At 35.5% G+C, this 16,842-nt stretch overlaps 1 protein-coding gene across 4 annotated transcripts in view; it reads right to left on the reverse strand.

The window, feature by feature from the left end:
* Window positions 1-1,930: 1,930 nt before the first annotated feature.
* gabrg3 (gamma-aminobutyric acid type A receptor subunit gamma3) overlaps window positions 1,931-16,842 on the reverse strand; it is a 506,296-nt gene continuing 491,384 nt past the window's right edge. For all 4 annotated transcript variants that reach the window (XM_062975361.1, XM_062975360.1, XM_062975359.1 and 1 more), the window contains one exon: window positions 1,931-16,058. In XM_062975361.1, coding sequence (XP_062831431.1) covers window positions 15,780-16,058 — 279 coding nt within the window. In that variant the 3' untranslated portion in view covers window positions 1,931-15,779. The remainder of the gene's footprint in view (window positions 16,059-16,842) is intronic.

The following is a 16,842-nucleotide window of genomic DNA, read 5'->3' on the forward strand; positions in this document are numbered from 1 at the left end:
ACTAATGGGATGGGGTGACAAATTGCATCAGATGCAGTGATGTTCAGGTCCAATTTATCTTCGAGACCGCATCTCTTTCTATGAACAGACACGGGCTTTAAGATCTACCAGGGAGGCCTTCCTCTCAGTCCCACCTCTGTCTCAAGTGCGGTTGGTGGGGACGAGAGAGAGGGCCTTCTCAGTGGTGGCCCCCCAGCTTTGGAATGCCCTCCTGAGGGAGATCAGGCCAGCCCACACCCTCCAAACCTTCACACACAACTAAAGACCTGGATTTTCCGACAAGCCTTCGATCATGTTTAGACTCTCTAATAATACATATGAGGACCTTTAGATTCTTAGATTAGCACTTTATAATTGTGAGATTGAATACTGCTGTTTTACTACAGCAACTGGTGTATTTTATTGATTTTACCAGAGAGTACCGTGAATTTATGATGTCATGTTTGACTGTTTATTGTCTAGATGTTAGATGCCTTTTTAAAAAAAATCAAGAATGTGGGCATTTCTCTTAACAATCAATTTGGATAGCTGATATCCAAGATGTATATGAATTTTGGTACATTTTCTAATGCATACATTTTTGCAAGCAGTTTGCTCTGATAAAATGTATTCTTGCATGGTATTTTCAAGACAATTAATTATACATTTTTGTGCACGCTTCCCTCGCTATATATGTAAATTGGGGGGGGGGGGGAGAGAGAAATCACCAGAGAACTGCATTGCAAAATCAATACAAGTTAAAGATGAAAGGAAGATTCATCATTATCCTTTTCCTGGCCAAAGAGTGGGATTTTCAACTCTGGAAAAATCTTTCTTGGAAGAATAACACAGTGGTGAGAATTTTGTGCATCTTTTGTTTGATATTAATGCATATAAAAGTGGTTATTTCATTGCACTACTATCAGTTTTTAAACAAAGTAATTACTTAATGTTGATATTACTTGCTTCAGATAGTGCACTGCACATGCATTTTTTTTGTATGAGTGCAGTTTTCTGCATAAAATAAACACTCTTTATTGAAAATGCCTGCAGAAACAGATCAAACCGGCAGATGCTACATGATGTTTCCTCCTTGTTTTGTGCAAGATCATTGTATACTATGCAAAATGTGATTATCTCAAAACTGTTTTTGCTCAAAACTCATAATTCTTACACGAAATAGTCAGATGTGTTTTTACACAGAATAGTTTCCAGAAATATTTAGGTATTTGAGAATACTGGGTGACAACTAGAAATAAATTTTCATAATTCCATCTCACTTGAAAGGTTCAGTAATTAAACACATACTTTTCTAGTACTGATATTGAAGAATAACTGTGTATCAATTTGAAAACATTTCAATAATTGTCAAAAACATTTTTAAATATAGAGAAATAATGATTAAAAGAATTCTGAACTGGCAAGGCTCTTCACAATAAAAGACGTATAGTCTGATTTCTTTTGTTTATAAAACAGCATTTTCAGCACATGATGTATTTTATTTAGAAATATTATTTCCTGTGCAGAACATGTTGTGTCTTGTACACCAATTTTCGTAAGCTATAATGTGAAAACCATGCACATGAGTGATCACATAGAAACACAGCATATTCTGTGCAGGTAAACAGCCATGTATGAAGTTTACACAGAATTAGTCCCAATTTCCAAATAAGCCTAAAAATGAGTTGTTTTCAAACATTTTCTCACAGTAGGAAGAAAACTAACATTACTCATTGATTCCTTCAAGAAGAAGCTTAATGAAGAATCACATCCCTAAAATTATTAAGTAAGTAATCTTATGGTTGGGCTGTTACTCTGGGAGATTATGCCATGGAGAAGGTTCAAGGGATTGAGAATTGGATACTGAAATTTATTTTTAAATAGCAATTTACATGGAGATTATAGAATGCATAATATGTAATGGGAATCAATCACTTCACACAGTACCACATTTTGATAATATGCACTTTTATTTGTATTCAGAAATACAAATGTTAGAATCAAAATACAAATATAAATATTGGTTCAGATGCACAGCCCCACCTTTTAACACAAAATTGGATGGATTATTGTGTCTGCTAGTGGGGAGCTTTCTGCTAGAAATGCTTGTGTAAGAAAGAAGAGATGGTTGCCTTCATTGAATTGGTTGAGTCTTTCTGTGGACATTACTAAAATGGCTACCTAAGCTAAAATGGTAAACTGACATGAATGCTACCTGTATTGATCAAGGCACATTGGGCACAGAATTTAGTTTTCATATCACTAGAACATCACAAGCTGCACTGCTAATGGAGATGGGAAAGGGAAGAGAGAAGGCTTGAAAGTATCAAATTTTGTTGGAAGGTTTTGTCCTAGTTCACTGGTGATCCAAACTGAAACACAATATAAGGTAAGGTGCAAAACAAACAGTATGAATACATGCAGTGGATTTTGCTTTCCTTTTGAATAGCTTTACTTATTGTAGCTTGAATTTTCAAATTGCTGATAGAGAACATGATCTTGCAATGAATGACAACATAAATAATAAAAGCCTCCATCCTGCAAATTCTCCATCCAAGCATACTTGAAAGGGTGTTGTTTGTTTCATTTAACCATATTGTATCCTCAGGGCTGGACAAATGTGACCTTTCAGTAGGTTTTGGATTGTTTCTGCCTTTAGCCCTATCCAGAATAGCCAATGACAAGGAATGCTGGGAGCTGCATTCTAACAGCCAGAGGGTTACACATTGCTCCTAGTGTACATATTTGGTTTGAGTGCCACTGCAACAAAAAGAGCATACATGGGCTTTCTCATGCTTTAAAAACCTTTACAGCATCTCTTTAAAAAAAAAGAGGCTGTCTCTAGCAGCACATTCTTCTTTGGCTCTCATCATTTTAGCAAAGAATTCAAAAAAGTGTTTATATAGATAGAACAAATAGTGTTTCTATTTGTGTGTCAACTTTAGGAAATATAATGCCTTCCTGAAGTGTGCATGCCCTTTCTCCTTAGGCCAGTCGGGCCACATAAAAGCCACCAGGCTGAGATATATACTACAATATACTATATATAACTCCATGTCTGAATTTCTCTTATGCAACCTACATACAATCTCAGATAGAGAATAAAATATGAAAACACAGCCTTTTTTGACTGGATGTCAAATTGTTTTCTTTGACTTTCAAAATTACAAGTGATTCTTCTGTTGGAGGCAAAGCTTGTGGGGACTATCCTAGTGGAGATTAACTAAATTTGATAAACCCCTACCCAAAATTCATCAACAGTACAAAGACCTCTATTTTATTCTATAGCACAATATAATTTTCATAATTTCTAAATTTAGGATTTCTTTTACTTTGGGGAGAGTCAGACAAATCCTGCCCATTACACTGTGTAAAAAAATTGACTACTTTTCTGTTCCTGGTTTGAAAGTGTTATTCCTATTCAATTGTGCAGTACTTACTTTGAAAGTAGTTGTTATACTCCAGAAACATTGTTTGTGTGGCTGCCACAAACTATGTTGAATTGGTTGAGATTCTAGGACAAACTGACAAACTGTAGCAAAATGAGATACAGGATGCCCTGCAAAAATGAAGTTTTTGCAGTTTAATAAACTTTTTCATGTTTTTATGGAAACAATTAGGAAATGACTGGTTATGAACCAGTTTTTGGTCAGCTTCAGATTTGGTTTGGTTATTTCGGGTACTGATTCAGAAAATTGCATTGGATAGATCACATCAGCTCAAGTTTCTGATACTGAACACATGCCATCCAATTGCTGCCATCTGCTCACCCACAAAGATGATGTGGTCTATCTAATGCAATTTTCTGAATCAGCACCCCAAATAACCCCAGGAACAGGCCTAAAAGCAAAGACACTAAAGTGCTCCCACTTTCAGGTGCCACATGGAATGGCTCCGGGGAGGGAGGAAGAGGAGAAGCAGTAGTCTAGGATTGGTGTCATGCTTTTTGTGGTAGTCAGCCTCACCCCTCCCGACTCGGCACTATAAGAGGGTTTTGCGAGACCAGTCTCTCTCATTGCAATGGTGTAGTAAGGGTGAGGCCACGGACCATATTTTAGTTCTTGGGGACCACTGGTGAACCACTGCCCTATGTACTCATGTACATGTGGAGAAATTTTAGTCAAAAAATCAACCCCAAAAAACCTGGGTCGACTTATTCATAGGTCAATGTAAGAAGTACTATACCTTAATTCTTATCCATAGAGGAAAGAAAAATAAGAAAGAAAGAAAATAACATTAAAAAATAAAAAGGAACAATTCCTTTCTCTGACAAAAATGGCAAAAAGCAGTGACCTCCTCTACTCTCTCTGGCATGGGTCACTTCTGAACATTTTGAACGAGTGGGCAGGAAAATGGTGGAGGTGGCCAGGTTTGACTAACCCCTGAGGCAGCATTGTTGCTTTTTCCCTTTTGCAGAATAACCCTCTTTGCGGAATTACCATTGAGTCATACAAATCAATAATTTTGGCCCTCAAACCTGACCTTGACTTATACATGAGATCAAATTATACATGAGTATAATAATAATAATAATAATAATAATAATAATAATAATAATAATAATATTTATTTATACCCCGCTTTATCTCTCCATGGTATGATACTGTTTTAGTTAGGCCAATCTTTTTAATAGCAACTCTCAAGAAACCAAAAACTACATTTATCTGGCATCTACCAAACCGCATAGGAGTGGGTTAGCTGAGAGTATACTGTAAAAAAATAGAACCTTTATTCAAATTTAAATTTTTTTTGCTTGTGTCACTAATTTTAATTACCCCATACTGGCCATATTGTAGAAATTTGATAGAGAAGCCGATGAACTATTACCACAATAGCTTTGCAAAAAGAAGAATTTTGGTGGAAACATCACCCCATCTCTTCCCATTAACCTTCTCTTTTCTTCATTATCTCTCTCTTCTTTCCTCATCTTTTTTCTAGAAATCTCCCCATCACTCTTAATGTGTTAGAAGAGATGCTCATGAATTGAAAAAGAACTCTTTCCTCATGCCTGGCCTCTATGCATTCCACTTTAGATGTGCCTATTCAGAGGAACAAATTTCTGCAAAAACAAATGTCCAGACATGCCAGGAAGCAGGGAAAAGGAAGATTATGTGAAAGAACCATATTTTTTAACATCTGGGTGGCATTTTTATTGATTTGTTATTATGCTTAGTTATGATAAATTGTTTATATTAGTTATTTGTATTTTTAATTTATTATGTATTTGTATTTTTATTATGTATTTCTGTGGCATCAAATGGTTGCCATCTATGTTGTAAGATGCCCTGAGTACCCAAGGGGAGTTGGGATGGAATATAAATAAAGTTTGATGATGATGATTGACAAGTAGTTTTTTGTTCTTTTTATTTGGATATTTGGACTGTTTTCTTCATTTGTAAAACTTTCCAATGATATGGAAATGAATTATGCAAGGAATATGTTAGGAATGGTATGATCTGAGAATTAAGATCTTGTGTCAAACTGCATAAAGTTGGCACAGCTATGTGGACCATTGAATTATAAGATAGGTATCACACAGTTTTCAGTGATTTAGACAGCAATGTAAGAGAAAAATGACTTCATTAAATGTTTAGTTTCTGTTTCAAATAGGTTTCAAAACTTAAAGACAGATAGCTTCTGGGAAAAGTCAAGAGAGCATGATAGAGATGGTCATCTAGTTGTCAGGTCCCATCATATGATACCACTTTGTTGCCTTGAACTGTCATCACTGACAGTAATTGACTAACTTATATAATCACCTTGCAAGCCTGAATGATTCATTTGTGGTAAAATACCAAGGTCAGCAGAAATTGAAGTTCGAAATAGCCATTTCAATCTTACTTATTTGGCTTAGTGAATTATGCCAAAACCACCACCTTCTTTCTTTGCAAATACGTATCTACTGGATTGTTCATCTTTACCTCACCTGAGACCCTGGCAGTGATAAGGTTAATGGCAAGCCTTCAGGCACTATAGTGTTTCTGGATAGGTACATTGCATGTGGGAGGCAAAAGAAAGAAAAGAAAAAAGGCTGATGGAATAGTTAAGATGACACTTTCCTTCCATAAACACGTCTCTATCTGGAAAAGATGAATTTATCAAGCCACGTGAGAGATATACCAAAGCAAATGACATAGCCATCATTTGAATATAGATCAGTTTCTTACAAAAATGATACTTGTCCTGTAATGTAGCACTAAGATAAGTGGAAGAACCACTTTATAAAATGAAACAGAATGCTATATTGATCATCCAAACTGAATGAAAATTGTTCTATTTAATATAGAACAATATAAAAGGACCGGGCTGTGGTACAGCTGGTTAGTAGCCAGCTGCAATAAATTACTACTGACCAAGAGGTCATGAGTTCGAAGCCAGATCGCATTGGATTGAGCATCTGACCATTAAAATAGCCCAGCTCGTTGTTGACAGAAGCAACCTGAAAGATAGTTGCATCTATCAAGTAGGAAATTTAGGTACCACATATGCGGGGAGGCTAATTTAACTAATTTACAACACTATAAAAATAATCCAGCAGCATTCAGGAAGGAATGAGGAAGTAATCCATCAAGGACTCAGTGTCACAGTGGATGATGAAGCAGCAGCTCCCCCAGTGGCCGGAAACAAGCATAACCTCATGAAGCAGGGAGCTGGAAATGTTAAATTGCCTCTGTGTCTCTGTCTCTGTCTGTATGTCATATAGCATTGAATGTTTGCCATTTATATGTACATTGTGATCCACCTTTGAGGCGAGAAGGGCGGAATATAAATACTGTAAATAAATAAATAAATATTTTCACATAATGATTGGTAATAGGCTTGTGTAATTTTGCTGGAGGATGATCCATTTTTGGTATTCAAATTTTGTTGGGTACCCAGATCCATTTTCAGGAGCCTCCCAAAAATCAGCTAATGGAAAAATCTGTTTTCGGCTAAGATTGGCGGCAGTGGGGAATTTACGAGGCTCCCCTTTAGGTTCCTGGGACTCCTTCCTTTCTTCCTTTCAGGGGGCCTGGGTTTTAGGAATAGGGTTAAGGAAGTACCCTTCCTGGGACCCTTTCCTTTCTTCCTTTCAAGGGAGCCTGGGTTTGAGGAACAGGGTTAAGGAAGCATGTGTCGCGTTTGCATCCCCCCCAAATAAAAGGGAAAAAGCTGCACCTTGTGCTATATTTTTGTGTGTTCTTCTTGGTTCATCGGGTGATTTGAAGGGTGACAGAAATATGGCCCATTGGTTATACTGAGGAGGCGAGCTGCTTGGGTTCTACTAAACTCCTTTTTGTTATACAGGTTGGAAATTCCATGTCTGGAATTCTGAAATACTCCAAAATGAATTTGTCCATATGAGTGGCTGAGATAGTGACATCTTTGTTTTCTGATGGTTAAGTGTGCACAATCTTTGTTTCTTGCAGAAAATTATTATTATTTGTATAAAATTACTTTGAGATATGTGTATAAGGCATGTTTATTTTTCAAGATATTTCAGTGTGTTCGTATATGCAAAAGCAGGTATTTAAAAAAATCCAAAATATTTCTGGTTCCAAATATTTTGGATAATGGATGCCATCTAGGGAAGCAGGTTACTCTGATAAGAAGTGGGGCTATGATGACATTTCTGGTGGGGTTTTTTTATTTAACTCTTTACAGTGCTGGTGTTTGAGGTGACAGAGGTGCAAATAAATTTGTTAGTTTCTCTTTCATCACAGCTTTGTGTCTTTTTAATGGATAAACTTGTGAATTTTGGCAAGCTCACCTTTAAAAACCCACAAACTGATATATTTAGCTTTCTCCAATTGTTACAATCAATAGGAATAATAAGTATAACAATTCCCAGCATTGAAAATTTGATATTGTCCCTGACTGCTTTGACATGTAGTTGTTAAAAATGCAGAGCCTGCCAGAAAAAGGGAAGAGGTGACAAGCTTAATTTGGCACAATACATGTGGTTGAATACACAAGGATTTAAGAGCCAGACATTTAAGAGCTAAACATTCAAAGTCTTCTGCGCAATCTGCCAGTCTTGTTTTTAAAAATGTATCCACTGCTTCCACATAACATTGCTTTTAATTGCTTTCAATTAAAATGTATTTTAATGTTATTATTTCCTTAATTGCACTTTAGACTGTGTATCCTGGTTTTTGGAAGAAGACAGGTAAAATCAATCAATCAACTAGTCAATCAAATAAATAAATAAATAAATAAATAAATAAATAAAATCTTTCATGTATTTATTAAGAAGTTTGTGAATTTGGGAAAATCTGGAAAAATCAACAAACTCCTTAAACCAAACAAAATGTTTACAATATAATTATAAAGAAAATTCACATATTCTCTCATCTTTGATAGTTAAATGTACATTGATGTATCGAGATATCCCATTGAATCTGCTATGAGTTGTCCCCCCATCACCTGTTTTCACTGTATATTTTGAAAAGTTGCTGCATTTTACACAAAACAATATATATATATATTCTTGTGGAATAATCTTATTTTATATAAGAAACCTTATATGGTTTTCTCAATAAATCCTAAAGTGCATTTTAAACAGTTTAACATTGTGCTTTCTCAAGTATGAGAATGAAATTAGTGAAGAATTACATTCCTAGTGACAAGCGGACTCCCATATTGTTTTAGAATGCTAGAGTTTGAATTTTGTTACCTAGGTATTTTGCATAATTCTACTATATACTACAATATAGGTTTCCAGATATGATTAAACTGTAGTTCCAAGTGTCCTTCACCATCGGGTATGCTGGCTAGGGCTGCTGGGATAACAATATTACTAATAATATTACTAAACTGTCACAAGGCTCTCAAACCTATTCTAAAGGTATTGTCATTTAGTAAAAACACATTACTTCCCTCCTTAACAGTGCTTCAGGAAACATGACATCCTAACTGTCATCCAAAAAGAGTCATTGCAGAGGCATATGGTTTCCCAAACCACAAGTAGTAACAGAGTTATTGGTTGTAAAGTCACTGGTTATGACAGTAAAACTTTACCTTTCCATGAAGGAAATCTTTAGATTTTCTTTAAACCTCTCTCAATGCTTTTCTTACAAGGTATAGTGTTCCTTCACTACTTCATGGTTCACTGTACTACTGTTCTGTAGTGGTGGGACTGCATGTTTCAAGAAGCCATGTTGATGGCAGTAGTGCTGCTAGAAGAGTTTACCATGTCAGAGAAGCTTTTGTGGAAGAACCAGGCTAAAAGTGCCAAATAGTGACTGGGCAGGAGCTGTGGTAGTACTAGAGGAGGATCTCTCAAAGACAGTGGTGGCAGCACCATAGCTAACACGTCAGAAGTGAACAGAAGGAAGCAAGGTAAATCCTTTTAAAATGTCTTTTACCATCAAAATCCTATGATGAGACAATCCAAGGTTAAACAAGAGATAGTGTCAAAAGATGAAACTCCAAGGTTGGAAGGCATTCAGTGTGTTACTGGGGTTACAGCAGAAGAAAACAACAAGTAGTGTAGTGGCTAATGATGGGATTGGAATCAAGTCAAAAGAGTATTCAGCTGTTGATATGCTCTGAGATGAAAAGAAAGTCCAAAGCTGCACAACACATAGAAACATGCCATCTGCTGCCCTGGAGACTAGGATGTAATGGAACAATAGCTTCAAACTACAGGAAAGGAGATTCTACCTGAACATTAGGAAGAACTTCCTCACTTTGAGAGCGATTCGGCACTGGAACTCTCTGCCCCAGAGTGTAGTGGAGGCTCCTTCTTTGGAGGTTTTTAAGCAGAAGCTGGATGGCCATTTGTCAGGGGTGCTTTGAATGCGATTTCCTGCTTCTCAGCAGGGGGTTGGACTGGATGGCCCATGAGGTCTCTTCCAACTCTGTGATTCTATGACATCACATGACAAGTAGAAATAAAAACTTGATGAAAAGATAAACTGAAAAACTAAGTAAAGGATGACAGATTCATTCAAGGAGGAACAATTTGAGGAAGAATCTACAGTGTTAGAAAGTGAAATGGAGTTGCACCTAGATCACTTGGGAGAAATAAATCAGGAATAGAAGCCATACTAATAGAGCTGTTTCAGTTTACAGTTTACTACTTATAGTTCTACTTAAAATTTGTCAACAAATATGTAAAAAAAAACAATGTCCCACATATTGGAAATGTTGGATAAACATTGAAAAATATATTGGGAAGAAAAAGACATCAAGAACTGCAGTAACCACAAAACCATTACATTAATTTTCCATGCACTCAAAGTGATGGTCAAAATCTACAATTTTTTTATCATACATGGGATAAAAAAAACAAGGTGTCCTAGCTGGGTTCAGAAAAGGAAGAGGCACAAAGGATCATATTCCAACCAAAGAATTTCAGAAGAAAATCAACCTGCACTTTAGAAATTATAGAAAAGCTTTTGACAGTATAAGTCAGGCAAGGGCAAACTTCCTACCAGCTGTTAGGAATTGTGGGAGTTGAAGTCCAAAACACCTGGAGGGCTGAAGTTTGCCCATGCCTGGTATAAATCATAACAAACTATGAATTGCTCCTAAAAATAGGTGTGTTACAACAGTTGATAGTCCTGATTAGAGATGGGAAGACCTGAAAAAAAAACCCAGAAAATGGGGGGAGGGAAGCGACAGAAAAATTGGGAAAAACCCAGAAAAAACGGTAAAAAAAAAACTCAGAAAAACTGGGGAAAAAATAAAAAAATATGTTTCTCCCCATTTTTTTGTTTTTTTTAAAAAGGCTTGATACATAATCAGTATTCAGGACCAGAAGCTACTGTTAGGACAGGATATGGAACAAGTGAATAGTTTCAAATTGGCAAATGGTTAGACAAGGCTGTGTTTTATAATCCTTTCTGTTTAACCTGTATGTTGAAAATATACACAACAAAATATTAGACTCATAGGAAAGAGGCATGAAAATTGGAGGAAGGAGCATCAAAATTTAAGCTATGGAGATAATAGCATACTACTAGCAGAAAATAGCAAAGACTTGGAATAGTTACTGAAGAAAGTGCAAAGTGTGAACCTGTACAGTTGAATATTAAGAAAATAAAAATAATGATCATAGATGATTTACATAATTTTAAGGTGGATGATGAAGACACTGAAATAGTTTAAGCTTTTCCACACTTAGTCATAAATCAAAATGGAGATTGCAGTCAAGAAGACTGGGACTTGGCAGGGCAACTATTCAAGAATTAGACAAGACCCTGAAGTCTAAAGATATCTTAAATTAGAATTGTCCATGCTATCATATTTCTATTTTCTAAGGAAAAGGTGAAGAAAGTCGAGAGGAAGAAAACCAACTCCTTTGAAATAAGGTGCTTGAAAAGTTGGCTGGAAGGACAAATAATTGGGTCCTAGAGCAAATAAAGCCTGAAGTCACCCTAGAAGTCAAGATGACTAAACTGAGACTGTAGTATTTTAGACAAATCATAAGAATACAAGACTTACTATAAAAGACAAGAGTGTCTGGTAAGGTACAAGGGATTAGGAAAAGAGGAAGACTACACTCCAGATACACTCAATTCAGGAAGCCATGGCCCTGAGTCAGAAAACCTGATCAAGGCATCAGGCATGCTGATTTGGAGGCTTATCAAGGTCATCATAAATCAAAGTCAATTTGATGGCTGTTAAGAACAACAAAATATACATTTTGTTTTCTCTTTATCTCTTCTATACCTTGCTGGTAAAAGAAAAGCTGATTAAAAATTTTGGCTCAGCTCTACACATGAGGGAGACCTAGCATTGCACATGAGTTGTGCTGACTGCCACTTCCAGACTGGAACATCTATTATCCATTGTGAAGCAGAATTTATACTTTCCCCACAATGGAAGTAAAGACTTTGTGTTTGGGAGCTATGGTTATCTCTGTTCACACATGCCAGAAATCTTTTGGGGTAGGAAAGTGAAATTAAAACACATCTCCCTCCCTCCACACGGAGTTTTAACTTTTGAAAACAGTAAGCCGGCACCCCACTCTAAAAATACATTTGCTCCTGCTAGAAGGCGTGCCTAATCAAGGAAATACCTAATCCTCTGACAGAAGAAAATCAAAGGCAATGTTGAATCAAGGCCATTTATCTTTTCATTAGTGTATAAGATACTTGGAAATGAAACCTTTTAGGAGACTCTTTATCAGATATCTTTTTTTCTCTAGATGCATTGTTGCTAAAAGTGGATAATTTATTGGAAGCAGTGTTCAAAATTGATTTCAAGATGCTTCCAGTTTTGAAGAAGCCACAGAAATAAGGAAGGCAACGAAATTAGTGGCACATTCTGCACAAATATTGAGTTGGTCAAAGCAGAAAAGAAGGAAATGGAAATGCAATTGATCACATGAAAAGAGGAGCAACATTGGGGGCTGTGTGGTGGTGGTTGGGGTGTGGAGGGGTGAGTGTGCTGTTTTGTGATGTGTGCATTTAATTTTGTTGTGCAATAGCACAATGACAATAAAGCTATTCTATTTTATTCTATCTTATTTTATTACATCTCAACAGAATTTTGCAGTAGCAATCACCACTTTTTGGTGTTGTCAGTTAAGCCAGTGACAAGTGGAATTAAGTGATCAGGTGCCACAGAACTGTTGGCCACATCTTTTTTTTTTTAAAGCATGAATTTACCAAAGAGAAATACTTGGTAGTATCATGAATATAGATACAAGTACATGACTAATGCTTTCCAGATGCCTTCAGCAGGATTTAGAAACACTTATATTTTTAGGTAAGTTTCTAACCATGTTTGGAAGTGTTGCTGAATGAGAAATATCACTTATTTTTTTTTATTTAACAGAGTAAATTTGATCTTAGGCTGAGTATAAGTAGAGATCTAGATTTTGCTTGTTGTATGAGTCACAGCAAGAAATGTATCTTATTCTGAGAAAAGGCGAAGAATGAGCTTGCTAGTCAACGCTCATGGGGAAGAAAGCAATTTTCAAAGGGGTTTGAATCCCAGAAATGTCTTGCACTATTTCTTTAAGAGATTTTTAATGACAAGGACACATCTGATGTCTGAATGAATGCTTGGGTTATAATTTAAGGTCATTCAGGCAGCCCAAGATTTCTGCAGTATCTCTGGCTGAAGATGTGTGATCAGTGTTCTTCTGATCTTACCTGGCATTTTGGTGAACAAAAAATTCAAGTGCAAAAGGAATTTTGTTTTGTTATCAGATTAATTGTTTGGATAAGGCACCATAGAAAATGGAAGTTAGAATATAAAACTAGTATTCTATAAAAGGAGATATTAGGTTACATGTTTGATATAATTGCAAATAATGCTTGTCATTTCCTTGGAAATGGTCATTTTTCTATCGAAATCAATTGCAAATTCCAGTTGAATTTAACGGCAATTTTCCACTTTCTTAAAGAAAAGTCTAGTGCTGATTATGACTTGCAGTTGTTATTGTGGTCCATTCAAATGTACTAACTGGACAGAATATTTGCAGGATTTTTTTGCTAGGTACTTCTTAGTTTGATTATAAATCTTATTTATGCTGTCAAATAATTTCTACTGCTTTGTTTTTCTGGTGCTATGTCATGAGGTTCTTAGAAAAAAAATCTTTATATTTATTATTTCTTACAAGATTGTGTAGTGGTGTCAAATGCAGAAGTGACATATTCATAGGCCAAAAAACCTGTAAATGAATTGTTTGTCTGTGGAAAATGATATACAATCCAAAAATATGATAATATATTGGCCTGAGAGTAGTATTCCAGTATGTTACCGGAGAGGTTTAACTGAAGAGCAGTAACTTTTCAAATCTTCCAGTGAAGTGGAATAGCTTCATTATTCCTGTGATAAAGCAATATACTATTGATCTAGAGATTTTGTCTTTAAAACCTGAAATAACTGTACATAAAAATACAGGAATTTGTCTTTCACCAAGTCAGACATTGGTTCCTATAATCCAGCATTATTTGCATTCATTGCTAGCTGTTCTCCTTTAGATAGATTTTTTTCAGCACTCCCTGCTTCTCTCAATAACTGAATCTAGGATCATTTTCATACAAGGTACATGCCCTACCACATGTGCTTTATATGAACAACTACCATTTCCTTAATGTGTTTCTTGCAACCTATCAGAATCTCAAATAAGCTTTGCAAAAATTTTGTTACGAAATTAAAAATGCATTACAACAAACATCCTCCCACGTCCATTCCCCCCAAACCTCCTGACATATTTTGTTTCAGTATACTCTGGGGAATCTTTCCTTTTTTCATTTCAGGAGTAAATGAAAACATATAGAACAATTTGAACTGTGCATCGTATTCAAACATACATGTTTTCAGGTAAGCAGCATGAATACTCCAGGGTGACAGAAAAAGGCATTTGATGGTATCAATAGTACACTTCTGAAGATGCCATTCTACTCAAAGATTAGGGGTTTTAAAAGGGAAATTAAATAATTGTGTTTAAAATGAGACATATTTACACATTTATCTTTGAAAAAGGAAGTAATAGGTTAATCTGTAATGAATAGTTTACAACACAGAAAAAATAATACTTTCAGCAATTTAATTTCTCAACCATGTTTCAAAAATACAAAACACATTTCCAATTTTAAAACTATTTGTAGTTTAAAAAATCATAATACTTCATCCCTAATAACTTTTCAACTCTTTTGTACATGACAGAAATTTCTAATATTTAACTTTCTTGAAAATGAGATCTGCACACATAAGGCTCTTATTGATTAGTTAATAATAACATCCTCTAATGTGCCAGCCTAGAGGTTGTTTACCAGTGCAGTTACTTTAATGAGTAGGGAATTTTTCACCAACAAGCACTTACCCATTCACTTAAATGGAAGAACTGAAATTTTAAAAATGCACATACGGTTTAGGACTCTCTAATGAAAAATGAATTGGGTGCCTTATGTAGATAAAAACTAGTGCCTTCATTTTAGCTCATAAAGAACTAAGACTAAAGGTGAATCAATTGAATTCTGCATGAGCAAAACAAGCAGAATAGGTTGTATCTATATCTTTTTCCACTGTGAAAATATTGCGTAAAACCCCCAATAAACTCAACAACTGTAATATATGTAAAAAAACTTTCCATCTGCAATTAATGCTATTTTCCCCTTGCTGTTAAATAGTGCACCCTATGTCTTATCAACTACTATCTGCTACACTACTGAAAACAAGCTAAGCCTTGTCAAGTTGCAAGTGTATTTTTCTCAAAGTTGATTCATTTCCTGCAGTATTTGATCAGTTAGATGAATGTTATACCTTGTATTAATGAAATATTCAATAAAATTATTTGACTAACATCTCTATCTTTGTGACAAGAAGATTAAAACACACTCTTAATTTCAGATTAAGACCTAAGACAAAATAATGAAACCCATGAGGTGAATTTCAGTGGTTTTTCACTGGAGTCGGACACATCTTAAGGAAAAATAGGTGATTTCAGCAAAACATCATGGAAAACCTGCACCAACAAGCATTTGCTTTCAGAATGTGTTGAAAGGGTGAAGCAAATAGATGAATAAAAAACTTAAATGGAATGCTTTTACTTAGTTTCTTTGTCTGAATGCTACATAATAATCTGTAACCCAGAGAAAAGAGCAAATTCCCCATCATGTAGGAATAGTTAAACACGAGTGACATGACAGTGCCTGGTGTGTACTTCACAAATATTTCAAACTTGAAATGAGAATTTCTGTTTGTCTTTTTCAACCAAAGGTGAAAATAAAATCTGTTTTGTTCATGAGGAAAGGTAAAGTGATCTTCAGACTTACGATGAAACCGGCCATGTCCTGAACGTCAGTTTGTTCACTGTTCTTGAAGAAGTGTGAAAAGACAGTTTCCTCCAATATCTTTTAGAGATAGAGGTATCCAACCCAGTACACCAAGTTAAACAAAAGAAATGAAGTTGGAAAAAAGACTCTTGAATAAGAGTCTAGTTCTAAGATGTCTATGTGTACCCGTCCTTTCCTCCATGAGCCTGATTTGCATTCTTCGAAACAACAGAAAAAGCTCTGGCAGTCCTTCCCATCCAGACATTCATAAATACAATTGTCTTCAAATTCTTGCCAGTACATGGCATTATTCAATGCGATGACTGTAGGAGGTGGTCTCATCTCTAGTACAGAATAATTCTGTTGAAAAAGGAGAGACAAAAAAGACTGCGTGTTGGTAATCTTTGAATGAGGGCATGCAAGCACTTTGGGCTGCCCTAAACAGGAAAGAAAATCATGGCATGCAGATTTCTTCAGACTTTTCCATTTTAAACAATATGTCTGTTGGAAATCAGAAAAATAAAGCTCATGCAGCATAATGTAAGGGTTTTAGTTTGGTTTCCATTAGCCTCTGAGTGTTTTTTTTTTTTTTTTTGTATTTGTGAATTGTAGCCTTCCAGGTATGACAAAAAAACTTGTTTGGGATGTATATTTCTCTCTGAGTAAATGACCTTTTCCAAAAATGTCTAAGGAGAGATATTTAACTACTTGGATCCCACTCTGGGAAGAAAGTGGCATGTAAATTAAATATATAATAAATGCACACGTAAACACACACACACACACACACACCAACTATTTGCATTTTCAAAAAATATGTTGAAAGATCCAAATTTAAGTTGAAAAATTAACTCTTCCTTTGGAAGATGACAGTTGCAACTTAAGTGGAAAACAGGGGATGTTTCATCGATTCTCTGAAAATAGTTTTAAGGGATACTTAATGAGATACATCAATAGTAAAAACAACAATCTTAAATGTGTTCATTCAGCACACATACTTAACTGAGTGGTACCCTATCCGAACCAAGAGATATTTCAGTCAACAGTGCAGACAAGTTCAGCCCAATTATTTCAGTAATAGCCTGGAGAACCAAAATACCTAAATATCTAATAGGTTGCCATTAACCAATTAATAGCATGATTA

Source organism: Anolis carolinensis, chromosome 3, assembly GCF_035594765.1.
Source record: "Anolis carolinensis isolate JA03-04 chromosome 3, rAnoCar3.1.pri, whole genome shotgun sequence".
Lineage (NCBI taxonomy): Eukaryota > Metazoa > Chordata > Lepidosauria > Squamata > Dactyloidae > Anolis > Anolis carolinensis.